Raw genomic sequence first — 27,201 nt, 5'->3', positions numbered from 1 at the left:
CTTTTATGAAACTCATGTTTTCCACCTTGGCTTACTCATGAGTTTCAGTTGGGAACAGTCTTCCTAGAAAGGGCGTGTGTGGGGGAAATCTTTTGGGACTTTCTGTGTGTGAACCTGACTATTCTCCTTTACTCTGAATTGATGGTAGGAATAAGTATAGGACTCTAGGTTAGAAGTAGTCTTTCCCTTGCTCCTTTGCTTTTCTGGTTCAAAGTTGCTGTTGAAAGTCAGATCCCATTCTGGTTCTTGATCCTTTGTCATATTTTTTTTCCCTAGAGAAAAATTCTGGGTTCCTTTCTTATGTTCTTAGCTCTGGGGAATTTTCTTTGATAATTTCTTCTTTCAATTTTTGTTGTTGTTGTTGTTGCTGTTGTTTTCTGTTTCTGGCCTTGAACTTGTCAAGGTGGTTCTCCTAAATAACTCTTACATTTTTGTCCCTTCTCCCATTTTCTACCTGTGTCTTGTTCTGTCCGCTGGAAGAATTTTTCAACTTTATATTCTGATCATTCAATAGAAAAAATTCACTTTTGTAATTTTTAATTACTAAGGAGTTTTCCTTGCTATCTCACTATTCCTTTGTTTTTTGAGGGGGGGGGTCCTTTGTTTATGATTGCAATATTTTTGTTCTCTCCGATAATATTACAGGGTTGTTGTTTTTTTCCCCAGTTTGTTTTATTTTGCAGCCTACATTGTATATGTTTCCCTAAATTCCTTTTGTTTGCTTTGTTCATTTTGATTTCTTTCTTTCGTGGTGCTGAGGATTGAACCCAGGGCCTTGTGCTTGCGAGGCAAGCACTCCACCAACTGTGCTATATCCTCAACCCCTTGATTTCTTTCTTATATTAGTGGTTTTCACCAGATGTGTAATAGTCACTGGTTAACAGTTCCAATTTCAGTGTGACTTGGACACTCTGTGAGGAGTGTTGCGTGTTGCCTAGAAAGTGTCATTCTGAGTCAGGGAATCTATCTAACAGGGGCCCCAATGTGGCTCTATCTGTGGCCTGTACTTGGGCTAGAAAGTTTCTCACAGAAGCCTCCTCTAGCCTCCTCTGAGGGGATCAACCTTGCTTCCCCACACACAGGGAACTGAGCCAAGGAATGTGGGGTGTTGGTGGTGGGGGAAACCTCACTATTCAGTGTTCAGACTTCCACCCACTCCCCCTACTTCATTACTGACTTCACCCCCAGCCTCAGCTGTGCCAGATACCCCAAGTCCAGACCCTCTCTGGTTTATCTCTCCCAGAAGCAAAGGTCTCTTCTGCTCATCTGGAGGAGGGACTTGGGGGTCTAACTGCTCCTCAGGAGGACTTACAGCTAATCTTAAGAAACACATTTTGCACTTGAATTCCTGAGCCTCTGGATTTTTTTTCTGACTCAGTTCAGCTTCTATCTTATTTGCACCTTCTTAAAAGTCAACACATGTTGGTGGCCTTTTTGGCTTTTCCCAGAGAGGCCAGTCACCCCTCGTGCCTTCTCTTTTCGGTCTCGCCATTTTGTTAATGTAATGTTTCGTACCCACTGTCTTCTGTTTCTCGCTGTGGTTGTGTGTTTACTCCTTTTTCATTCGCTCATGATTTTATTTTTGGGGGCGGGCTGGGGAGTGACTGAGATTAATGTATATGCTTCACAGGAGCTCCACATCCAAGCCCCTGAGGAGAATGCTTTGGTTTGTTATTCTAAGATAACACAAAATCTCTCTGTCTGACAAATGTTACCTGCTGGCCAATTTGGCTAGGATGATTTTTGCTTCCCTACTCAGGAGCAAGCGGCCCCTCTACTCCCCAGCTGCTGGGGGATTCTTAATGCCAAGAGCAACAGCCCCTCTGTGGGTCCTCCAGAGTCGCTAATGATGGGGCTCCCAAACAGCACCACTATATTAAAAACCCACAGTGCTCTTTATTGTCAGGAGGTAATGGCTCAATGGCATGAATCATCCCTGGTTGACTTTCTTACCCCAGGAAAAGTCATGTTTATCTACTCATTTGGTCTGAGAGATTAGAGGAGGATCAGTCCTATCGGGAGTAAACTTCCTGTTCGGAGCCCAACCCTGTCATTGTCCTGGGCCTGCTCTTCTGGCTGCAGTCTCATTATTGGTAAAGTCACACACAAGAGAGGCGAAGGGTTCAGGTGTGTGGTATGGTGTGTGTGTGTGTGTGTGTGTGTGTGTGTGTGTGTATGTGTCTTCCATTATTTTCATGAGGTAATAAACTGTAAACATAGAAGCGAGTAATACATTCACTAGTACTTAATTAACTATATGGACATGAGCTACAGTTTATAGTTACACGATTCATTTAGGATTTAAAGTTATTTTCTAAACAAGCATTCTCCCAATTTTGCAGTAAGGAAAGCACCGGAACTTATTGAAATGTATTCAAAAGAGACTGGCAACTTTTTATTTTTTTATTTAATTAATTTATTATTATTATTATTTTATTTTTTGCAGTGCTAGGGATTGAAACCAGCCCTTTTAAAATCTGAGACAAGGTCTCACTAAGTTGTCCAGGCTGGCCTTTAACTTGCCATCTCCCTGCCTCAGCCTCCTGAGTGGCTGGAATTACAGGTGTGTGCTACCTGTCTGGTAAGACTAGTTGTTTTTAAATCTGAAGTTAATAAGAATGAATATTTACAGAAGGAGTCAACCTTTCCTTCCATCCTAAGCAACTGATTAGTTCACCACTTTGGTGCCTTCTTAAATATTCTAGCCCAAAGCAAAAGAACCTGGCAACGTAATGGATTTGAGGGAGAACATTCATTCGAGCATCCAGTGAGATCCTGGCCCAGTTTTTAGCTTCATCTTTCAACTCTTGTCAACCCCTTTTACAGAGTCAGGTCAAAACTCCCAAACATCTTTGAGATACACAACACGAAGCACAAAGACACTCCAATAAGAGAAAAGGCTGGACCTACCTGTTGAAATAGCACGTAACCACTGCCCCTGCTATAGTCATTTGCTGGCACGCAAGGATGAATTCACTAGTCCAGATGAGGCCGATTAAATGGTACCACCACATATATCGAATGCCCGAAAGAGGTTTGTATTCCACTTGGCCACCTTCGATGACCTGGGCCACGCCTAAAGTTTAAACACAAACATGCTTTACTCCAGTGTTTTCCTAAGCATAAAGATGGTTTGATAGGCCACGATTCTTCGTGCTTGGTCTTTGGTAGTCCATGAAACAGATGCCAGAGAAAAGTTTGAAGCACCCAGTGTAATTTAAAATCTCCACAGCAAAAACTAAAAAGAGCACCTAGGTTGTTTCCACAATCTATCAATTGTGAATTGAGCTGCTATAAACACTGGTGTGACTGCATCACTGTAGAATGCTAATTTTAAGTCCTTTGGGTATAAACCGAGGAGTGGGATAACTGGATCAAAAGCTGGGTCCACTCCAATTTTTCTGAGGAGTCTCCACCCTGCTTTCCAGAGTGGCTGCATCAATTTGCAAGTGGATGATGATATATAATGGGGTTGAGGGGGTGGGAGGTGAGAGAAGAATGGAGGAACTTTAGATTATGTAGAGGGAAATGGGGGGGGGGAGTGTGAAAAATGATGGAATGAGAGAGACATCATACACAAATGGTATGAATCTACATCGTGTACAACCAAAAAAATGAAATGATGTACCCCATTTGAGTACAATGAATCAAAATACAGTCTGTAAAAAAACAAACTAAAAAGAGAACATATTTAAATACCATCAACAATAATAATTTCAGTGACTGATCAGAAGGCAATCGGCAAGACACTTGACATGTTCTAAAACTCACTCCACTTTGAGGATGTGAAAACTGAGGTCTGGAAGAGTTAAGTGACGGTCTCACTGTTCAAGATCAGTGGAAGGGCATCTTGGACTTCAAACCCCGTGGCTTTCATACCACACCACTTTGCGATGCAAACCAAGTGTGTTATGCAGACGAAAGCACACAAAATCATAGGACCACGTTATGGGTCCTGACTTCACCCCAAATTAAGGCTTTATAAAGACAGACAAGTATCTTTGTTTTCTGACAGAGATTCAGTTCAGATTTCATTCCAAGAGCAAACTCATCTAGCACATTTAAAATATCTGCCTTCCTAGGTTTAAATCTCAGCTCTACCCTTTTCCTGGTAGCCTGGGACACTTTGCTTCTTGGAGCTTTAGTATCCTTGGCTAGAGTATCCATTTCCTGGTAGTAGTCTAAGTATGGAGATGGATTACCTGGGTAGGGCTTGGTATGGGGCCTGGGCTATGGAACTATCACTCTATAAGTGATAATTACTATTATCATTATTATTAAATTTCAGGAGCACAGTACTGCACTAAACTGCAGCCAGTAAGGAAGCACTAATAATGCTCTGCCATTCACATGTCTACGCCCTGTTTCTTTCCCCTTATCTGAAGAAGCCCCTGAGCCAGGAACTGTGTCACATACTTGTAACCTCAGCTACTCAGGAGGCGGAGGTGGGAGGATTGCAAGTTTGAGGCCAGCCTGGGCAACTGTGTAAGACCCTGTTTCAAAATGAAAACATAAAAGGAGCTCTGGATGCAGTTCAGTGACAGAGTGCCACTGGATTCAATCCCCAGCACTGGGGTGGAGGGAGAAAGAAAGAAAGAAGGAAAGAAAGAAAAAGTCCTTGAATTAGCTCTGTAGACATTGGTATCCAAATCCTAGTTTTGTAGCTGCATTTGATTTCTAGATGCCCTCCCTCTTTGCATTTTAGAGAAACTGCTACAAGGAAGAGGATGACTACTTTGGTGAAACCGACAGCTCAGACGTCATTTTAAGATGGCTTCATATTTCCTGTCACAAACTGACTTTATGTTTATAGTTCATGTGGTTTTAGACACTCATCATAGGTTCTATGAAGGAAAGGGAGGAAGATGATTATACTGTAGAACAAAACAGATATCATACTGATATCATATAGATAATCATACTGAAGACCAGGAACTAGGGCTGGTCTTTGCTTCTGCTCTGTGTTCTGCTGAGCAAGAGTCAAATAGTGAGAAATAGTGGAGTGGCTTGATTCACAGAGAGAAGTCACAGTGGGCTCTTGACTTGGAGGCAATACATTTCAGGTAAGGCATGGGTAAATGCCTGGGCTTTTCCAAAATGGGAGTGTTTCAGAAAAGCATTCCCAATTCTGAAGGAGGTAGCCTCTCACAACTGGAATGCAAGTGTATGTAGATCAGGCTGGTGGACCTTGAGAACCACTCTGTGGACTATCTGAAGTGCTTCGGGCCAGGGACAAGCACACTGCTGAGTTCCAAGCATAGACTATGGTTTTGCAAGAACAGGTTTTCAACATCACAGATGGTTTGGAGGCAGAGAATGTTTCCACAAAACAGGAAGGATCATTTCCTCAGGCAGACACAAGGACAGTATGTAGTCCTTGGATGGTAAGGGCATGATCTTGTCTCTCAGCCATCCCATGTAGCCAAAAGCACATCGCACACATTCCAAGTCAGCACACTAGTGGCAACATTTGGTCAGTGGAGCCGTTGAGGTGATAAGATCCACTTAGCCCTCAAAACCTTTACATTCCGTAAAGAAGCAGAACTCACCAATTATTTTTTTTTAATCAGTTGCTTTGTTTGATATTAAAGTTATTTTCCATTTGTTTCTCTGGGTCAGTTTATAGACTGTTCATGAGTTCTCATTTAGGACTGGATTTTTCAAACTCTTAATACACCAACTGACATTTTGGACCAAATACTTCTTTGTTGGGGGGTGGCTGTCCTGTGCACTATAGAATGTTTAGGACCATACTTTGCCTCTATGCACCAGTTATGACAACTCAAAACATCTCCAGATAATGCCAAATGCCACCTGGAGGGAAATCGCTGCTGGAGGAACTACTGCTCACTTCAGCAATCAGGCGCTTCAGGGAGAGGCTGGCTTCAGGGAAAGGCTGAAAACGGAAGAGATACAAGCAGAGTTGCTTGTAGCCTGTGAGTTGCAGAGCCTGTGGGTGGGGCAGAAGAGTTTACGTGCATGTGCCTGCCCCCTCCTGGATGCCTGTGTCAGTGCAGGCAAGATCCTTTCTCCAAAGGACCAGGCGCTTCATGACTATGGACTGTGCGCTACAGCTACGGTAATGGGTAGCTAGCAAGTGGTAGTGGGAACTGAAATACAGACAGATCCCAAGATATGATGGACATTGGGGGATGGAAGTGGAAAGGGCCCTGCACTGGGAGAAGTCTTGGTTTCAGCCTCAGCTTTGACACATGTGTAAAGCAATCTGGGCCACAGTTCCCATGGTAAAGGTAAAGAAGGTGGGCAAGATGAGTATTGGGGCAATGGTTACAGCCTGGGCTGGAGGGCCACACAGGCTGAGAGTCACATCTCTGCACTATCCCCTGACGGCTGCCAACCTTGGGCAAGTTGTGGGGCCATCTACAAAATCTGTTTCTTCTCCTGTCACCTGAGGATGACGATACCTACTTCTCACTCTCTTGGGGATTTCATGCCATTGTGGTTCCAAATGCCATACCTGTAGCCACTAAGAGTCAGTATAATAAATGGGTAAGGTGCTTAGAATACTAAGTGCAATGCAGGGTTAGTTATAAATGATTCCAATTGTGAAATTAACTTGCACACTTGTTGTACATTTGCATGCTAGCACTATGTTGGACATTAGAAAATGAAAAAGGCAAAAAAAAAAAAATCAGAAAGAAATACCATCTAAGTGAGTCAAGAAATCACATGTTATTATATCGGTCTCTTCATCGTCTAATCTCCATCTGGATAATTGTTTTATAACTTCTCCTCTAACCTCCGAATTTCTTTCCCACCCTCACTCTCAGCCAATGACCTCACTTACTGCTGCTCTGAGAAGAATGAAGGAATCAGAAAACCTCTGATAACCCAGGTGTGGTGGCGCACACCTGTAATCCCAGCAGCTCAGGAGGCTGAGCCAGGAGGATCTTGAGTTCAAAGCCAGCCTCAGCAACTTAGCGAGGTCCTAAGCAACTCAGTGAGACCCTGTCTCTAAATAAAATATAAAAAAAGGGCTGGGCGTGGCTTAGTGGTTAATTACCCCTTGGGTCAATCCCCAGAAACTCTGCTGATTCCCACCCACATCTACCTGCTATCAACACGTCTCCATCTGACACCCTCCCTTAAAATCGTGCATGATCCTGAGGCCAGCCTCTCCACTAAATGCCACCCTTCTCACCCACTTGAAGATACTTCTTCAGCAATTCTTCCCTTCCCCTGAATTGTTTGTATCTAGTCCCATCTTTTAGAAAACCTCCTCTGAATTCTTTCCTCCTCCAGCTTCCTCCCCATTTCTCTTTTCTCTTTACCAATTCCTCAAGATTATCCATATATGCTCTTGCAAATTCCTCTTCTTCCACCTTCTCTTAACCTACTCCAATCATGATCCCTTCCCCTCTTCTCTGAAATTATTTTGTCTCATCTCCAGGTTGCTAAATTCCATGGTGAGTCCTTAGTTCTCACCTAACTTGTCTGCAGTACTTGAGATACTGGACCATTCGCATCCTCTTGAAATCCTTCATCTGAATTCAAGGGCACCACATTTTTTTTTTTTTTTTTCATTTATACTTTTCAGTGCTGGGGATCAACCCAGGGCTTTGCACAAGCTAGGCGCCAACTCTACCTTTGAACCACACTCCGAGCCCTCCAGGGCATCTTAACATTGAAGTGCTTCAAAACAGTCCTTGGATTTCTTCCCTCTATCTATACTCATTCTAATCTCATGGTTTTAAATACTACTTATTTGTTTCCAAATGTAAATCTATTGGGGGCCTCCCTCTGAACTTTGGACTCATACAGAAAACTGCCTATTGGATATTTCCATTTGTTAGTCTAAAAGATATTTCAACACAGTCACAAATTAATTTCTGATCTACTGGCTCTACCTTCAAAGTAGAGGTGGAATCCAATGTCATACTACACCCACCACTGCACCACCATCATCTCCACCTTGGACCACTGTTATTAGGACGAACATCAAGTCATGTTTCTATTCTCTTCAAACTCTGCCAGGGGGCTGTGATTCTGGCTCAGTGGTGGAGCCCTTGTGTAGCACATGTGAGGCATTTGGTTCGAAACTCAGCACCACATTAAAAAAAAAAAAAAAAAAAAAAAAAAAAAAAAAAAAAAACAGATAAAATAAAGGTATTATGTCCACCTATAACTAAAAATATTATTTAAAAAAATAAAAAACTCTGCCAGGACTTCCTATCTCAGATCAGGAGCCAAAATTCTTATAAAGGCCACCAAGTCTGCGGGATCTGAGCCTGTACCCTCTCTGACCTCCCTTCTGAACCACACTCTCCCTCCACCACTCCATTCTGGTTGATTGGGCTTCCTTGTTGTGTCCTAGAACGCTGGCTTATTAATGCCCTGTAGTGGGGACATTGCCCCATTCACTTAGATAGGCTTGTAGCTCTTCCCTTCAAGTCTCAGCTCAAGTATTGCCCTTTCAGTGAGGCACCCCGTCACCAAATTTCAAATTGCACTCCTGGCCTCTTCTGCATTTCCTATTCTTCTTTGCTTTATTTTCTTTCATACCACTAATAAGCTTTCAAGGTTCTATAAAATTCATTTAATTGTTTTATTTAAGTCTACCCCCCTCAAACTAGAACGAAAACTACATCTCCAGCATATCTAACAAGGTCTAACATATAGTAAATGCTCAGGAAATACTTGTTGAATGAATAAATGAATGAATCTCTCTCAAATCAGACATTCTATCAAAAAGACATGGAGAAAACTTTCTAGAGATCTCCCTACAAGTGCATCAGAATAATACAGAGGATATTCACCATGCAGCTAGCTGCGAATCTGGACATTATTGGCAATCTTTAGCATTTTAAGATACTAAGGTGATTAATGATCATTGAAAATGGCAGATTCTTAAGGAAAGCAGTCCAGCTGGGATAACTTCCAAAGGGAACAGACTTAACTTGAAAGGACTCTACTTTCTGGCACATTGTGTGAACTTCCTTGGGGCCCTTCTACCAAACTGGTCCAAGGATGCTACTGACCCCCCATCTTGCTGACTTCCTTTCTGCTTATGTCTCCATTGGCTTCTGCCTCTGCTCTGGCAGCTTGAGGATTAAAAAAAAAAAAAAAAAAAAAGGGACAAAAGAAAGAAAGAAAGAAAAAGAGAGAGGAAAATCTCATTGACAGAGTCTATAAAAAATCAAGTTCTTCACCATTTGACCCTGCTATCCCACTCCTTGGCCTATACCCAAAGGACTTAAAATCAGCATACTACAGAGATACAGCCACATCAATGTTCATAGCTGCTCAATTCACAATAGCCAGACTGTGGAACCAACCTAGATGCCCTTCAATGGATGAATGGATAAAGAAGCTGTGATATATATATATATATACAATGGAATATTACTCAGCCATAGAGAATGATAAAATTATGGCATTTGCAGGCAAATGGATGAAATTGGAGAATATCATGCTAAGTGAGATAAGCCAATCTCAAAAAACTAAAGGATGAATGATCTCACTGATAGGCGGATGATGACACATAATGGGGGATGGGAGGGGGCAAGAATGGAGGAAGGAGGGACTGTTTAGAGGGATAAGAGGGGTGGGAGGGGTGGGGGAGAAATAACAGAATGAATCAAAAACTATTACCCTAGGTAAATGTATGATTACAAAAACGGTATGCTTCTACTTCATGTACAAACAGAGAAACAAGATGTATCCCATTTGATTACAATAAAGATGAATAAAAAAAAGTGATCCTTATGACATCAAAATAGCAAATTAGTATTGTTAATATATATCTTATCTCTTGGTCATATTTAAAGAACAGAAAATGTTATTTCTTAAAGAAAGTTCATTAAAATGAAAATGAATGACAAAAAAAAAAAAAAATCAAGTTCTTCCCTGTATACATATTCAATAATCAATGACATGTGAATTGAATTCCAAGTCAGCTGACAGTGCGTTCACTCCGGCATGACACACTGAACCTTTATAGACTTTCAAAATTCTATAAAGTTCACTTGATTATTTTATTTATGCCTATCTTCCTCAAACTAGGAAGAAAGCTATATCTCCAGCATCTCTAATAGGGAGAAAAAGAGAGAAAGATGTGATTCCTGCCCTTGGGCCTGCTTGCTCTTGTGGGTGACAGCGCATATTGCTTTATTTTTCTTCAGGGCACTTTATCACGGTGGGACAGCTAACTTATTTATGCCACTCCCATCACCCACTAGAAAGTAAGTGATTGGAGAGCAGGGCCCTTGTCTTGCTCCTTGTTATGTTTTGAGTACCCAGAGCACACAGTGGGCATGCAGTACAACTCTGGTGTTGAGCACATAATAGGCATGCAATGAATATTTGTTGAATGAATGAAGAATATTTAAGAAATGAAGAATAAATATCTCAGTACGCCTGAGAAATTTGTAGATTTTCTAAGAAATCTAATAATGAAAACGAATCTTGGAGAATGGCTGGTTTCTTCCCACCCCAGGGTGGGAAGCTGGGGTGAAAGTGAGGAGCAGATTCCAGAGCAGGTGGCACAGGGGTGAGGCATGGAGCCATCTATGAAGGCTGCTCTCCTCTGCCCCTGCCGGAGGCGTCCTACGCGTCTGAAAGGCAGGTGCCATTTCCAACCTCTGCTGCACAATCTCTCTCCACTTCGTTCCTAGAACAAGGCTGGGCCAAGAGCAGGCTATTGTGAAATAACTTCGATTATAATTTAGATCTCTGATTTTTTTTTCTAAACAGTAATTTTCTTTTATATGGTGTTCCCAAGTATGTCAGACAGAGCAGAGAATAAACCACAAAGCTGAAGCTAGTACTAGATATTCCTTAGCCAATGCTAATTCCTAATAAAAGAACACACGCGGTCCCTCATTTGCAATGCAAAGTTCTCTTTCCATCTCAGTCTTCTAACATCCTTGGGAGGCAGACTCACATCATTTTTCCACTGAACAAATTGCAAGAGGGAAATACAGATGACTAATGCACAGGAAATCCAGATCTGCCTGGGTTCCAGGCCCTTTGATGGGAAAATTCTGTCTGGACCTACTGCCTCTTTTCCAATCCTGCCTGTTGCCTGTTCTGAGCCTGCCGTAGACATACTGTGACTCTGGCTCCTCCACCCATGGACCTTTTCCAGACCACCTTAATTGGGGGTGCTCAGAACATCTGGGCTCTTTCCCACCCACAATAGCACCTGCTGGATTTCCAATGGTTCCTACAGCTTTTCCTTTTTTTCCCCATTGAATTTTAAAAATCCCTGTCACATTGCTTGTCACAGATAAATTCCAGTGGACTAATAAATGTCATTGCTGGGGAAGAGGTCAGGGGGTAAGATTCACATATTCTGCTGAAATGACCTGCAATCCAGCCAGAATATGTCAACTAGTTAATAGACTGATAAACAGTCACTAGCTCATCTGGACAAATGTGATTCACCTAAGTTCACTCTTATTTTTTCCCCTATTAAAATATTAATTTATTCAACCGTCTGGCCCAATTTAAAAAAAAAAAAAAAAAAAAAAAACTCACAACTATTTACCTAGTGAGGAACCACACACACAAAACTAGATGCTAGACTGAAGAATGAGCCTGTCCTCCTTGTAGCTGCCCAAGAGGAGACTTAGTAAGACAGTTGGGCTCCGTGCAGAGGGTGCTCAGCCCTCATCATCTGGTAGGTGTGGTTTCATAAGATGCTCACGGCCTCCCCCAAGTGTAGCTGGGGCATCTTCGGCAGATCAAAAAGTGATGCAGCTGCTGACCTGACCAGCCCTGAACCAGGTCACTCTGGCACTGAAAAGGCCTTTGAGAACAAAGGGGATTCTGTGCGGATGGCCAGGTGTGTGGAAAGGACAGTCAGATGGTGTGAGGGAGTGGAACAATCTGGTTTCCATGATGCAGGTTTAGTCGGTTTTGTTGTTGTTGTTGTTGTTGTTGTTGTTGCTGTGTCTCAAAGACCTAACCAGAACAACTTAAAGGAGGAAAAGTTTATACGAGAGTTCACAGTTTCAGAGGTCTCAGTCCATTGACAGCCGGCTCCATTCCTTAGGTCTCCAGACCTAAGAACAGAACAACCTAAGGCAGAACAACATGGCAGAAGAATGTGGCAGAGGGAAGCGGCTCACAGGATGATCAGAAAGCAGAGAGAGATGCCGCTTGCTCGTTACAAATATATACCCCAAAGCCATGCCCCAATATCCCACCTCCTCCAGCCACAGCCTGCCTGCCTTTAATTACCATTCAATTAATCCCACCAGGTGATAAATTCACTGATTGGGTTAGGGCTCTCACAACCCAACCATTTCCCCTCTGAACCCTCTCACATTGTCTCACACATGAGCTCTTGGGGGCCATTTCACATCCAAACCATAACAAAGTCCCAGTGAGAGTTGGGGGGTGACCCTGTGAGGAAACTTCTCTCCCCTAAAGCCCAAGATTGTCTTGCTTGTAGACACCTACAGTAGGTCCTGGGCACCCAGTTTTCTTTCCTGCCTCCTACTCCTCTCACTCTTGCTCCTTTTATTCTCCCACTGATGGAGAACTGCCATGCTCCAATACATGATCCTCTGAAATGCCTGTGGAGCAAGCAACCTGCTACCTTCAGCCCTGAGGAATAACCTCCTGTCTCCCTACCCTCCTGCTTTCAATCCTGTGGCTGAGGCTGTCCAGTGTCTAGTAGGCCCTGGGCCCAACTAGAGTCCAAACAGGAGGAAGTTAAGGGGCACTGTGCTGGCAGCTAACCCCAAGTCAGCCTTGGGGCTATTCCTCTTTGTCTTCAGTCCCCCAACGCTCAGACTGGGCTCTTTTCTTGTCCCCCGAGACTGGGTCCTCTCCTGGTATGGTCTTGACCCCCACTGAATCCCTTTTTGCCTCTTTCTGTATTTTCTTGTCATCTAGCAGTTTCTAGACTATCCTCTGAGAAGCCTTCCCTGACTCACAGAGAGGGAAGTTCTGGGTTCTGACAGCTCCACAGATTTCTCCTATCATAATGTTCATTAAGCTCTACTATGATCACGTCTAACTGTTGTTCTGTCCTGCTTGAGTGCTCTACACCATGGGCAGAGATACCTGGGCCTTGTTCCCCATCTGTCCATAGTGTCTTGACCAGTGTCTTGTCCCCACAGTGTTCACCAAGTATCTGTGAGTCTAAGAATAAACAAACACGCTCTGCTCCAAAACACCATGGGTTCTGACCATAAACTCAGCTCCCTTGGCCGAGATTCAGGGGCAGCCCTGTTATAAAGAGGCTGGGGAGGCAGGTCCTTCACTGGCCCTGAGTTGTGTTTCCCAAGAGCTGAGCCAGTCTCCAGGGACCAGGATACAGGTGCCATAGTGCCACCACCCAGAATGCTGTCTCCTTCTACCTCCTGCCACGCTTCACTCCCAGCTGGCTCTGGCTGTGAACCTCTGGCCCTGTTACACTGCCCCGTGGTTGCAGGCTCAGATTGCACATTATGGGTACACCCTGCATTGACCAGAGAGCTGCAGCAGTAGACTGTTCTTCCTGAACAAGCAAATGTGAGGAGTCCTGATTCTTACTTCTTAGTTTTATATCCCAGACACAAGGGAAGTTCACCCCCAAATCACACTAGGGGCTATTCCTCTCTGAATTCACTGCTCCCACAACTCTCAAAACTAGGCACTTATCCTTTGAGATCAGGTCCTCTCCTGGTATTGACTTGGCCCCCACTAAATCCCTGCTGCTTCTTTCTATATGTCCTGCTATTCTGGCAATTTCCAGTCTATCTACTCACAAAGAGGGTCAGTGACTTGTTCTGGAAGTGAAGTAGTGGAAGTGTGCAGGAGCTACTCTAGAGCTCTGTAGTCAGTCATCGTGCCTCTTAGCTGTGTGGCCTTCAGCCAAACGACTTACTCAGAACTCAGTTTTCTTGCCTGTAATTTGAGAATAGCACATAAGTTGCAAGAGAATTAAGATGCTTAAAGGGGAGAACATGAGGAAATGCCTAGTGTAGAGCTTAGAATCCAGAACATTTTCAACAGCACGCACCAAGACCCCTGTGCTCCCTTCTGACCAGGACTGAGAGCACTTCAAGTCAGTGAGCTAGAGGAAGGCTGTTCAGAGCTGTCCTGGGGAGACTTCCAGCTGTCTCATGATCCCTGCTTCCCTTTTTTTTTTTTTTTTTTTTTTTTGGTGGTACTGGGGATTGAACCCAGGGCTTCATGCATACTAGGTGAGTGCTCTAGTACTGAACTACATCCCTAGCCCTGTTTCACTTTTCCTTGGTAAAAGAACCTCTAAGTTTTTACCTATACATGGCTGACCAAAATGAAACAACATTTCCTGGCCTCCTTGCAGATGGGTGTTACCACTGACCTAGGATTTAGCCAGAGAGGTGGAGGGAGAAGTGCAGCCTATGACTTCCAGGAGGGTGCAAGCTCATCCTCCTCCCTATCACCTCCCTATAGGCTGGAATAAGTAGTAGAGGTGTATAGCAAGAAGGTAACTGGGTACCTTGAACTCTGGGGGACTATGCTAGCAGGGATCCTCCTTCTGGACTTCACTTTTGTGGGAGAGAAATTACTTGACAGAAATTACTTGTTTGAGCCAATGTTTGCTTTGAGTTTTTCTATCCCTTCCAGACAATCCTAATCCTGATTGATTAGTCTGTTTGACCAAGGTTCCTCCCTGGATAATTATCCAAAGTTCACTGCAGGCCTTCAGGAAGCTTTCGGAGACCTGCAGCAAAAGATCCTGTCCCTACTGCATCTCTGAGGCCAGAAATAGAGGCTTCCAAGGGCTGCTGACCACCTTGACTCTGAGAGTCGTTCACTCCAGAAGAAAGAGAAGGGAACCAGGTTCATTAAGAACTAACCAGGGCAGTTGCTCTTACATGCAAGATTACACATATTGGCTTCTTTCACTGGAGTCAATGAAGGACTTGATAAAACATTAAGGAATTACATCAGTCTTATTAATTTGACATCTGCTGTGGTTCTTATCTGCCTGGTGACAGCCTCGGAAAGCAACTTACTATTTTGTACTCACATTAGGGTGTGATTCTGGATTGTCACCAAATCAAGTAGAGGAGTTAGAGAAGAGCTAAAGCGTGGTCATTTGAAGTGTGGCCCACAGATTAGCTGCCTGTCCTCACACTGTTTGTCATGGGTCTGCAATGAGATGATGAACTTGTGCCAGAATGAAGATCAACGGCATCATGAGCACACTGATTCCTTCAGATGATTTCTTTTTTTTTTTTTTTTCTCATAGCAAGACTTTCTCAGGCTGGGGTTGAGGCTCAGTGGTAGAGTGCTTGCCCAGCATGTGTGAGGCACTGGGTTTGATTCTCAGCACCACATATACATAAATGAATAAAAATAAAGGTCTATCAACATCTAAAAAAAAAAAAAAAAAATATATATATATATATATATAAAAGACTTTCTCAGTGAGGGAAGCAACAGAGTGATACACATTCCAGGCCCAAGCTCTGTGTCTGGTTTCAGAGCACTTTGAATAGCACTGTTCTGGAATGTGGTGGCCCTGCTGTGAAACAAACACACACACACACACACACACACACACACACACACACACACACACTCCTACCCCAAAAAAAGTAAATCAGAATCTCTGAGTCTCTGAGGATGGGGCTCCCTTCTCTATATTTAATAAAGCAGCGCAGTCAGCTCTGAGGAGCGCTCCTGCAGGGAACCAGTGGTCGAGTACCACAGGAGGATGGAAGATGCAGAATTATCTTCCGGAACCCACACAGGATGAACTTCTGCAGGCACCCATTTTCAACTTAAGCTGGCCCTGCTGGGCACAACAAACTTTTAACAGTCTTTCCTGGGTTCTTTTCACCTACTGATTTGATAGAGGTTGACAAATTACCTTGGATAAAATTTGAACCTGGGGACATTTGATAATATTCTTTCTACAAGCCTTTGTTCCTATTGTAGTTTTTCCTAAAACTTTCAGTCCTTACTGAGTTTATTTGCTCATGAAATACAAGCCCAGCTTCTTCGAAGTCAACACAAAAGAGGGAAGGGAACTTCCTGCTTCCCCCATGACAGAGCCCCTGGCACCATCCCTGCTGTCATCAGATGCCTCTGGCTGCATGAGAGGTTTGGTACCCACAGAAGCAGGCAAGGGTCCCACGATGGTGAGGTCTCCTGTGTGTGACTCCAAGGGAAGGAACCTGCACTCACTGTCCCTTACCGGCAGTTCCCAGGCTCAGCAGCACAGCCACCCAGAGGATCCAGAAGAAAATGAGGGTGGTGAATGCCCATAGTGGCTGGAACAGCAGGAAAGGAGAGCTTCTGATGACTTTGTTGGCGACTTGGAAAATCTCAACTGTCAATTTTATCCTTTTTCTGAGGACAAAAATCAAGACGAGCAGAATTGCCTGGTGAGAAAGGGTTTAGAGTAAATTATTTCAAAATAATGCGGAACTGGGTAGAGCTTAAAGCAAGCCCTATTTACTGACATCTCTGCAAATAGCTCTTTTAAGACAGTTACACCTGACTTTTGTCATAATTGAACAGGTCAATTCCCAGGCACTAATTGAACACCTACTATGTGCTGGACCCTGTGCTAGATCCTGTACCTATAATATGAACACTGCCTAGTCCCTTCTGCAAAGAAGCTTGCAGTATGGTCAGAAAGCAAAGGTAAATGAGAATTAGGTCATCTAGGGTCAAGGAACCATCTTCTATGCCTCCCTTTAGAACCCAAGATGCTCAAAGAAGGGCAGCCAAGGCAAGGAAACATGAGTGTGAAGGAAAAGGACAGTGAGTATGTCCCAAAGCAGCCCCTGTACCTTCTCTACTGCCTTTTTCTGCCCTGTATATAAGTACCTACAAGTCTCTCATGGTAAAGATGTCATCATCTTTCACCCCCACATTGGTCCAGCCACTGCCTTCTGTCTCCTTCTCCTCACAGCTTAGTTTCTTAGCTTGTCTTACACTGGCATCTGCACTCATCCCCAAACACCTGAAAAGCCCTAGAGTCCCACACTTTCCTGAAACTGTGCCCCCTAAGGTCACTTCATTTGAAGTCTGCTAGATCCCATAGAACATTCTACATTCCAAGTCTTTTGTTTTTAATTGTGGTGTTGGGGAATGAACCCAGGACCTTGTGCATGCCAGGCAAACGCTCTACCATTGAGCCATATCCCCAGCCCCTCCAAGTCTTGCTTGACCACAGCATAGCATTTCGGCTTTCACAATCTCTCTGCTGGCTCTCCTATTATTTCAGTTATTGCTTCTTAGGATCTTCTGGGGGAGGCATCTTCTATTCCTTTGTGGTTTTAGCATCCTTCCCAGATGCCAATGACCTTCACATCGAAACCCTGGGCATTGGATGAGGAAGCACATTAGATATTGAAAAGGCCATACACACCCTACAGTGTCTCAAAGTCAACCTTTCCTGGACCAAATTCATTATCTGCATACCAAAATCTCTTCTTCCCTATATTCCTTTCCTCCAGTGGTCCTAATTTTTCTCAAGTCCCAAGATTCCTTTCTTGCACGTGCCCATTCTGTCCTATAGTTACATGCCATAGTATTTGACATGTCCCATTGGAAATGTTTACATCTGAACCTCCCCTTAGATTGAGTTCCATGAGGGCAGGGTCACCCTTAATTGTCAAGAACTGACACAGACAGTGCCCAGCACACAGCACAATCTCTATCATCTCTAATCTAGTTTCTTAAATATCTCTCAAGCCATCCTCTCTTCTCTAACGCCACTGACAAAGCCCCAGCTCCAGTATCATCCTCTCTTATCTGGTCCCCAATAGCCTCTTCTTTAATTGTCTGCATTTAATTTCCCTGACACACCTGCACCTCAATCCTTCCTCTACCACACAGCTTAAAAACCTTTCTAAAGGGTGAAGCCGTAGAATGTCATCTCCTTGTTAAAAATCCATCAATGGCTCTCCAGAACATCTGGATAAAGATCAGACTTATTATCAGCACAGATCAGAACCTTCCAGACATAAGCCCTCCCTGCACCTGCATCAGACTTTCATCAAGAGCACCTCTGGCAGGTGACTCTCTTGCTCACGTTACCCTGTGCAGTCTGTTCCCTTGCCTGAGCTGCCCTTTCTCTTCCAGCTGGACTGAGCATTTCCGCTCTCAAAGATCTCACAGACAAGTGGAGAAAAGATATCAGAGGACAGTAGGATGAATTATACAGAAGCTACTCCAGGATCTGGGAGCAGAACCCCTACTGAGGGGTTCTTGAGCAGCCAAGCCCAGAAGAGGCCTTAAGATTGCTAAGGGCTCTATTTTCTGAATGCCTAACACACTCAACAAGAAACAGGGACTGTTTTACTTTAACTGTTAAGGAAGCAAAGTGATATAATCTTTAGGCAAATAAATTTGGCTTCTGGCTCCTAAGAGGAACCCTAACATATGTGAGTATTTAAATATGTGTATTACAACTTGTATTAGAAATATTTATGTAATGCCCTGATGATCACACTTATAACATACTATAAGCATGTTCATTACAAGTGATGGGTTAACTCTAATCTGTTCCTTCCCCCAATCTGGATGGAGATCAGTGTCTTCACCCAGTGCTGGGTGGACAGAGGGGACATAGGCATCAAGACTTCACTCCTCTGGGCCCTAAGCTTCGGGAAGCTGCCTTTCAGCTACTCATCCTAGAGTGGTTGGATGAGATAAGCATATAATGCTACTCACCCCATTTTCTTCATTGTTACAAGTGGTTATATTGAAACTCTTTAAGTGGTATTCTCAGCTGGCCCCCATCTTCCCAGGACAATGTGCTTAAGTTTATTTGGAAGGCTCCTGCTAGGAACTCTGGAAGACAGGAACACATCCCTGCCCAGGAGGTCCTGGCAGCAGACAAGGGTCTCTCTGGAACTCAGGCCACTTGGAGGCTCTCTGGGTTCCTGTTGGGCAGCACCACAGGAGGGGAAGGGACTCTGAAGTAAGCAAGAAGGGATGAGGATTGAGGGAAGTGACCCCCTTCTCCTTCTATTCCTTTCCTGCTAATGTCAGTTTACCTCTTTCTCTCCTTTAATGAGCAGGGCTAAGAGAAGAAGAGTCAGAGAAGGGAAGAGGGGCTTCTAATTACTTCTTTTTCCCTGTGGAGACCAAAGCTTCCCAGGGGCCAGGACTGGTGCTGGACTGGGAGGGCAGAACTTGCTTTCTCTTCTGTCTCCCCGTGCAGGTGTCTGTGGGAGCAGACTGAGCTGGCTAGTGTGGGGACTAAGCAGGGCAGGCAGTGGCTTCCCTGGGCATGGCCACCGTCTTCCCTACCCAGATTAACTCTCAGCTGAGCAGCTGAGCAGGTCACCTGCCAGGCAGCAATGGGGGTGACTCTCTGGTGGACACTGAGCCTCCATGGTGGAGCTGGCTCTCAGTGAGGAGGGGTGTCCACACCTCTGCGACAGCATTCCCATTTGATGCAAATGGAGACCGGGACCTGAGAGGTCAAGTCATTTCTCCCAGGTCACAGTGGTGGGTCCTGGATTTGGGCACAGGCCTGCGACCACACAGGCTGACTCTTTTCCTGCACAGCGTGCCATGGCGCTGCCTGCTGAGCACTTCACCTGGTCATGGGCTGTGCTGGCTTCCATCAATGCCTTGCTAGCTCCACTGTTCAGTGCTGAGCCCTGTGTATGCTAGAAGTTGCGTATAACTGATGATGGAGACAAAGAATCTGGGCTCCCGTGAGGGTAAGAGTAGAGCTAGCCACACCAGCACAGGGGAGGAACCCATGCCAATGAGGACACACGAGCCCAGGCTGGATTCTGCCCTCTATACAGCCACGTGAGACACTCAGAGACAGGTGACACAGCCTCGCCTTTCCCTCACCTCATACTGGGTGAAGAGGAGAAGTCACCCCTGACCCTGAGATCTGGTGGCCATGAATAGTGCAGTGTGTGGAGACAAAGGGGGCCCTGTGGAGGGCTGGGGAGGACCTGGCTCTCTCCCCAGGCCTGAGCCCCACTCCTCCTCCTCCATGCCCCAAAGCCCCAGGCCTGGAGTGCTGGGGAGCCTTTTCCTCTACAGCCTCCTTCACAGCCCTGCTTATCAGTGAGCCTGGCAGTCTGGTGCTTTCCTTGGTCTCCACACGCTCCCTGACACTTTTTATGTGAAGGACACAAACCTGAAACCTCACTGTGGAAAGGAGAAAATGAGAAGACAGTACTCAATATGAAACCTGAAGGTTCTCAGGAGAGAGAACAGAGCTGGTGAGAGAATCTGCATTTGCTGAAAGGTTTCATGGGCTGTGGAAGCCCCTGGCGGCTGCTCTCCTGCACAACTGTTAGTGAGCGATTGCTGGCATTTGACTGGGGTTACCGGAGGTTCCACACCCTCCCTAGGACCTGGTGATTCTAGCACTTCTAATGCCATCTGTGGAGTGATCCAAATGATTTCTGGTTGCCAACCACCCTCCCCAAACAACCACTATCCACTGCTTCAATATTTTAAGTTCTCCTGTTTTCAACTAGGGAGTTCACCGAAGAGGCAGCAGGTTGTCTGAAAACCAAAATAACTCAGCGGTTGGCAGGTGTGGAGACAAAGGGCCCTGTGTGCTCAGGGCAGTGGAGTTGGCACACCCTGGGAGAGCTGAGCACCCACTGGCTCCCAAACAGGAAATGGGAGCTGTCATAAACTGCTCCCTCCTCCTCACAGGTCACCTTAGAGCCCCTTGGGACAGGAATGGCCTAACAGCAGGGATAGTGAATCAGCCTCTGGAGGGCAGCAGAAACGACTTCGAAAGAATTTATTATTATTAATATTTTAATTTTTTTTTTATTTTTTAAGGTTTTGATTTATCCCTATACAGGTATCTCATGTGGGCACGTTCTGAGGTGAAAGGAAAACAAATGCTCGTTGTTTTTGGCTAGAAATCAATGATTTGGGTTCAGAGCTGTGGTTGGTGACAACCCACTGCTGGGTTTCTTTTTCTTTTCTTTTCCTTTTTTTTTTTTTTTTGATATTAGGGATTCAACCCAGGAAAGCTTAACCCCTGACCCATACCCCAGCCCTTTCTATTTTTTATTTTGAGAGTCTCACTGAATTTCTTAGAGCCTCACTAAGTTGCTGAGGCTGGCTTTAATTTGTGATCCGCCTGCCTCACAAGTCTCTGGGATTACAGGTGTGCACCACCGTGCCTGGTTGGAAGGGGTTTCTTACCGTGATGACTGTAGATACAACAGCAAACCCCAGCACACACTTCATATTTTCCTTTTCTGTGTCCAATTCTATGCTAAGGTCGTTGGTATAGTCATAATACAGCCACCATAAGATACCGCAGACAACTAGAAAACAATACCAACAGGGCTCAGCATGCATGCCCAGAGACAACCTCTCCCCTGCAGATCCCCAAAGGAAGTCCAACCACTGCAAGCCCCCTGGGTGGCCCTTCTCAGGAGGTGGGTCCCAAGTTCCTGGGGCATTTATAGCCAGCAGTTGTCCTCTGGAGGAGTTGGACAGAGTCAGGGCAGCTCCTAGAGTACCCACCAGCCCATGCTAGCTGTTTGCCTTTGGGACACCCAGGGAGGTGGCCCCAGAACACAGGTAACTAGCCCATCCATAGGTTGGTCTATAGGTTGGTGAGCAGGAAAGAAGCTGCATCAACAGGATGGTGAAGGGAACTATGTTAGTGTCCAAAGTCTAAAATGTTCAGACGAACTCTACTGGGGCTCTCTGCTGCAGGAGCCCGGATACTGGCTTCTTGCCCACCAAAGCCAGGCAACTTACATGGGTTGTGGGACTCATGTAAATCCGAGGCTTACTCTGAGGATTCCCCAATGTTGCAAATACTTTGCATTTAGATATAAAACACAACCATAAGCCACCTCCACAGGAACTCTACAAAGGTCACAGCTGCCCACTAATTGTAGGTGGGGAAAACACCCCTCACGAGTCACAGTGTTGCTGTCCAACACAGGGCTCCAGGGTGCTCCGAGGCTGAGGGCAGAGTTGATAGTTCAGAAGAATGAATCAGTATGGTTGTATCTGTCATTAAAAATGGATAAAGACTGATACCAATCCCTTTCCCAATTATTCTAGGAAGATCCACAATCCAACAACTGACAACCCCCGTGGGCCTTCAGACCCTTGTGCCTACTTAGGCCTGCTCTTCAGATTGGTCAGAACCTTTGTCCGATGACTCTGGCCACCCACATGCCAAAGGGTGAGGTGCAGGTTCAGAAAAGATCCTTCAAAATGCTTGTGAGGCACTGAAACTCTCTTTTAGTAATATGGGTACTAGGCTCATCTCAGGGCCACAACAACAGTACCAGCAACAGTACAGTACAAGCAACAGCAGACTTGGCGTTAACTTTGCCATGATCTGTGAGACATAAGCTACTCCCATCCTCCTTGGGTCTGACTTTTCTTACATGTAAAACAATGGTGCTGAATGAGACACTCTGAAACTCCATTTAGCTCAAAAAGGCCAACTTGTAAGTTCTGTACTTAATGGAAAGGCTTTCATTTAATCAAAAAGAAATCAACCAAGAAGAAATACTTACACAGCAATCCAAGAATAACCAATGAAATGAAAATGTGAACCAGAAGAGTGGTGATGAATCGGAAGGCCAACGTCATGGTCAAGGACAAGGCTGAAAAATCAAGTCAAACACATAAACCCCAAAAGCAGCAAAGGGCGAGGGTGCTAGTGGGAGAAGCAGGAAAAGTGAGGGCCAAGGGTTTTCCTCCATCTCCAAATATCTTGGGACACCTGCAAAATGCTAAAGAAAAGTACAGGCTGCAACCAGGGCATCCTCTGTAGCCTGTGCAGGGTTAGCAGGCTACAGTAAAGTCAGTCTTCCTGAGTTAAAATTAAAAAGCAGATATTTTATTCCCAAATGCTCAAGTTTCTTTTTCTTACAAGTCCAAATGAACTGTTTAAAATTCTTACTATACTAAGTTTCATACTAGGCTTGTGTAAAGTTCTAACTTTAAATGTCCTTAGGTACTTTTATTAAAAGAATAACACCTTTAAAATGAAAATTATATAAAGTAAACTGTATAAAGTATTATATTTCATTTTCCAATATTTTATCCTGTATGCTTGTGAATTTTTTTAAATAGTTCAGGGAATCTCAAAATGCTATTTTATTTTTTTCTAAACATAAAATCAGGATTGCATATAGATATTTCAGTGTGGTGGTTAAGAACATAGAGTTTGGAATCAGACACCTGGGTTTGAGTCTCAGCTCTACCACCCCATTATTCTACTAGCTGTGTGAACCTGACCAAGTCATTTACCCTCTCTAAGCCTCAGGTTCCTCTACTCTGAGTAGGATGAGGTCCCAATGAAGCTCTAGAGTGGTAATAAGCACAATGCCTGTACCTGATTATGCTTGGAAAATGACAGCTGTTAATGCCATCATGATTCTAAAGTACAAAGCCCATGGGGGAACATTAGGTCAAGGTATTATGATATCAAGACTAGCCTGGATTTTTTTGGTATCCGTGGTCTCTATGTCAATGTCTGGAAGTCAGAGCATCCTATTTGGGTCATTTGAAGTCATTCTCAGTCTAAGTAAAAAGTCCAGATGTTACATATGGTGATTAGTTAAGTTTCCCCAAGCACTGGGGAATTAGTAACCTTTTGGTAATGAAATTAAGGAAAACTCAGTTTGTGGAACTGGCAAAAATATGTTAATGGCTGACCAAGAGTAGCTTTCTTTTTTTTTTTTTTTTTTTTTTGGGTGCTGGGGATCAAACCCAGGGCCTTGTGCTTACAAGGCAAACACTCTACCAACTGAGCTATCTCCCCAGCTCCCAAGAATAACTTTCAACCGAGAGGTTGGGGGGGCTGCCACTGGGAAGGGTTAGATAACATTTTATTACTATCATTGGAAGTAGCAGAGGGCATTAACCTGTTCAAAGAGAAACTTGGCTCCAGGGGCTCAGCAAGTGGAAACAGAGAGAGTGGGAAGGTAAAGGTCAACAGTGGGTCACTGCTTCCAGACATGCCCAGGGGAGGCAAGTCTTGGCTCAAGGTCTTCTTCTGGCTACAACCCAAAGCAGGGATGTTCCTATGAGGAGCTGGATTCACGGGCACTGCAATCTGACCCTCGTAATGTGGATGCACACTCCTCCTTCTCAGGCTCACCAGGCAGCCCTCTGATCTGGCTCACCTAAGGTAGAAGGTATGTTGGCCAGAAAGTGTGTTTTCTTTTCCCCTGATGGTTGTACTTTTCATAGACAAAGAACAAACTGACAGTCTGCTTTATACATCCATCCCTTATGCAGAGCTGAGGACAAAAGACCCCAGAACATGGCAGATAGCCAGCTGACCTCTCCCATTCCCACTGTCCCTTTCCCCACTTTAACATGAAACTCTGAAAATATCTACAAAGAAAATAAATATAAACTTTTATATTTAAGTCAAGAAGCTAATTTCAAGGTATTTAAGCAGTAGAAATGTTGGCATTCCATAAATAGTTGCTAATATAAAGTTAACCGAAAATTACCTAAAGCGAGGATACACAGGCCAAGGATTGTGTCTCTTGCTGACATTATTCCACTTAGAATTCGATGGAGAGTGTCAACATCATTTATCAAAACAGATGCAAACAGGGAATAGCACTCAGGTGTTTGAGGCATGCACCGGTTAAACAACGGGAAAGATTTGCTAAAAGTAAAAGAAGTGATGGCAAACATGTTTACTTAATTACTTTGTCTTTTAAAAGATGTTCATTTAAAATTCTTTACAACCAGGAAAGGCTAAGATCTGTAGTAATAAAAGGGTGTTTAGAGGGTTGTTCTCAAAATATACCTTAGGATGCCAGGCAGCAGATGACGGGAACCTATGGAAGCCCAAAACCTTGGGGAACAACATTTTTGTTTTGTTTTGTTTTGTTTTGTTTCTGGTGCTGGGCATCAAACCCAGGGCCTTCCACATACAAAGCAGGCGCTTCACTGCTGAGCACACTTCCAGCCAGAACCAAACTTAAAAAGTGAAAATAGTAAATATTTAAGATGTACAGTATAATGTCTTGATATATGCATTGTGAAATGATAACCAGAGTCAAGCTAATTAACAGGTCCATCACCTCACATAGTTACTATTTCTTTTTTTATGATGAAACATTTAAGATAACTCTTAGCCAATTTTAGTATACAACACAGTATTATTATTATAGTCTCCATGCTACGCCTTATATCTCTGGAAAGTATTCCTCCTACATAACTGAAACATACCCTGTCACCAACATCTCCCATTACCCCGCCCCTGGTAATCACCATTCTACTCTTTATCGCCATGAACTTGACTTTTTTAGACTCTCTATATAAATGAGATCATGTAGTATTTGTCCTGTTTCTGGTTTATTTTACTTAATATAGTGTCCTCCAAGTTCATCTATATTGCAAATGGCAGGATTTCCTCCTTCTCTTCCTCTTCCTTATTCTTTATTTTTAAGACTGAATAATAACCTGTTGTATATGTATATACCACATTTTATTTATGGGGAACAACATTTTTGACTCTCATGTCTTGTCCTTCCCAGACTAACTACCAGCTCCAACATGAAAATCAGATTTCTTTAAGACACTGCTAGGGATATGCACTGGACCAAACTGAAGCTGTGTTAATGAAAGTACCAGCTTCATTCTGTCCTCCCCAGGAAGCACTCAGAGTGAGTGCTTAAAAAACACACACAGAGTGTTTTTAAAAAAAAGCACACAGAGTGAGTGCTTAAAAAACAAGTAATATAACAGAATGAATCAAACATCATTACCCTATGTAAATGTATGATTACGCAAATGGTATGCTGTTACTCCATGTACAAACAGAAACAACATGTACCCCATTTGTTTACAATAAAAATAAATTAAAAGAAAAAAATGAGTAATAAATATATGATTGACAGCTTGGGTAGATGAGAAAGCTAACCTTTTTAGGGTTCTTTCCTGAGATGTGAAAATGGCCCAGGAACATATATTCTGAAGAATTTTAAGAATTCAATAAGATTCTAAAGAATTTTAATGAGGCCATGAATACCTTCACAGACTTCTGGTTTTATTTTTTTCCCATGGTCCCCAAACAATAGAAATAATACTAACCCAAGAAATGCCAAATTATCTAACAAATTGTTAAAAAAACAAGGCGTCATCAATTGTTTTGTGAAATGTATGAAGATGAAACAAGGGAGGACACAATTGCAAGCTTCTCCATGCAGTGAAGAAGGAAAAGGCTTCTGGAACTTCAGTGAATACAACATGGAATGAGCTTCCTTAGGAAGCGACAATATTACAACAATAGTCCTCAAGTCGCTAAATAGTGACTAAAGAGAGAAGCAACACTGTAGAAAAATTAAATTTAAATCTTGAAAGGGGTAAAACAGCCACCTGGCTCAAATTCCAAAAATACATCAGACTAAGGGTCCTGAAATTGCCCATCCTTGTTCCTGAGCCATGGAATCTGTTTCCTCACAGGAACCCTTGGTCTTGGTTTCTCACCTGTCGTCTAAAGACATTTTTTTTAGCATATGCAAATGTAACAGGAAATTTAAATAGAAGTTTGTAGCTGAGCTCAAAAATAACAAAAATTATATTCTAAAAACAAAATGTCAGATGCGACCATCCATCCAGCGCTTGCCAACATAGAAGGGGAATGAGCGGGGGGAAGTGGGTTAGATTTTTCTTAACCCCCACACCCACACCAAAAACAAAGAGGGCTGGGAGTCGGTTAGAAGAGCATTTTGAAAAATAAACTTTGTATATGGAAATAATTTTAGAGTTACAGAAAAAGTGCAAAAATGGAAAGAGAGTTCCTGTGCCCCTCACTGGCTTCTCCCCAATGTTAACGTCTCACACAATACAGTGCTTTTCAGATTAAGACTTAACATTGTCCCTGTGCTGTTAACTAAACCACAACCTTTATTTGGACTTCATCATTTTTCACTAATGCCCTTTTTCTGTTCTGGGGTCAGTCAGGATCCCACAGTGTGTTGAGTTGTTATGTCTCTTCTTTGGTCTGTGATAATCCTTGGTGTGTCCTTTTTCTCATGACCTTGACGTTTCTGAAGATTTGTGGTCAGGTATTTTGCAATATGTCCTTCCATTTGTAGAAATTCTGTCTTGTCTTCTCATGATTAGACTGCAGTTATGGGTTTGGGGGAAGATCACCATGAAGGGGAAGTGCCTTTCTCAGAGAAAGAAATGGTCAGGGAATACGATTATCAACTGGCAAACTTGGGGCTCCATTAAGGTGTGATGGCCATGTCTCTCACTGTGGAGTTACCGTTTTTCTCTTTCCATACTCTAGTC

At 43.7% G+C, this 27,201-nt stretch overlaps 1 protein-coding gene across 4 annotated transcripts in view; it reads right to left on the bottom strand.

The window, feature by feature from the left end:
* Positions 1-27,201, bottom strand: part of SLC44A3 (solute carrier family 44 member 3) — a 77,633-nt gene that overhangs the window by 34,967 nt on the left and 15,465 nt on the right. For all 4 annotated transcript variants that reach the window (XM_079148226.1, XM_079148227.1, XM_079148224.1 and 1 more), the window contains exons 6-10: positions 24,402-24,562; positions 22,449-22,538; positions 21,106-21,230; positions 16,148-16,334; positions 2,911-3,076 (exon numbers count right to left, since the gene is read on the bottom strand). In XM_079148226.1, coding sequence (XP_079004352.1) covers positions 2,911-3,076; positions 16,148-16,334; positions 21,106-21,230; positions 22,449-22,538; positions 24,402-24,562 — 729 coding nt within the window. The remainder of the gene's footprint in view (positions 1-2,910; positions 3,077-16,147; positions 16,335-21,105; positions 21,231-22,448; positions 22,539-24,401; positions 24,563-27,201) is intronic.

The sequence above is a fragment of the Sciurus vulgaris genome (assembly GCF_902686455.1).
Source record: "Sciurus vulgaris genome assembly, chromosome: 1".
NCBI classification, from domain to species: Eukaryota; Metazoa; Chordata; class Mammalia; order Rodentia; family Sciuridae; genus Sciurus; species Sciurus vulgaris.
The sequence above is the reverse complement of the archived record's forward strand: the minus strand, read 5'-3'. Positions and strand labels throughout refer to the sequence as shown.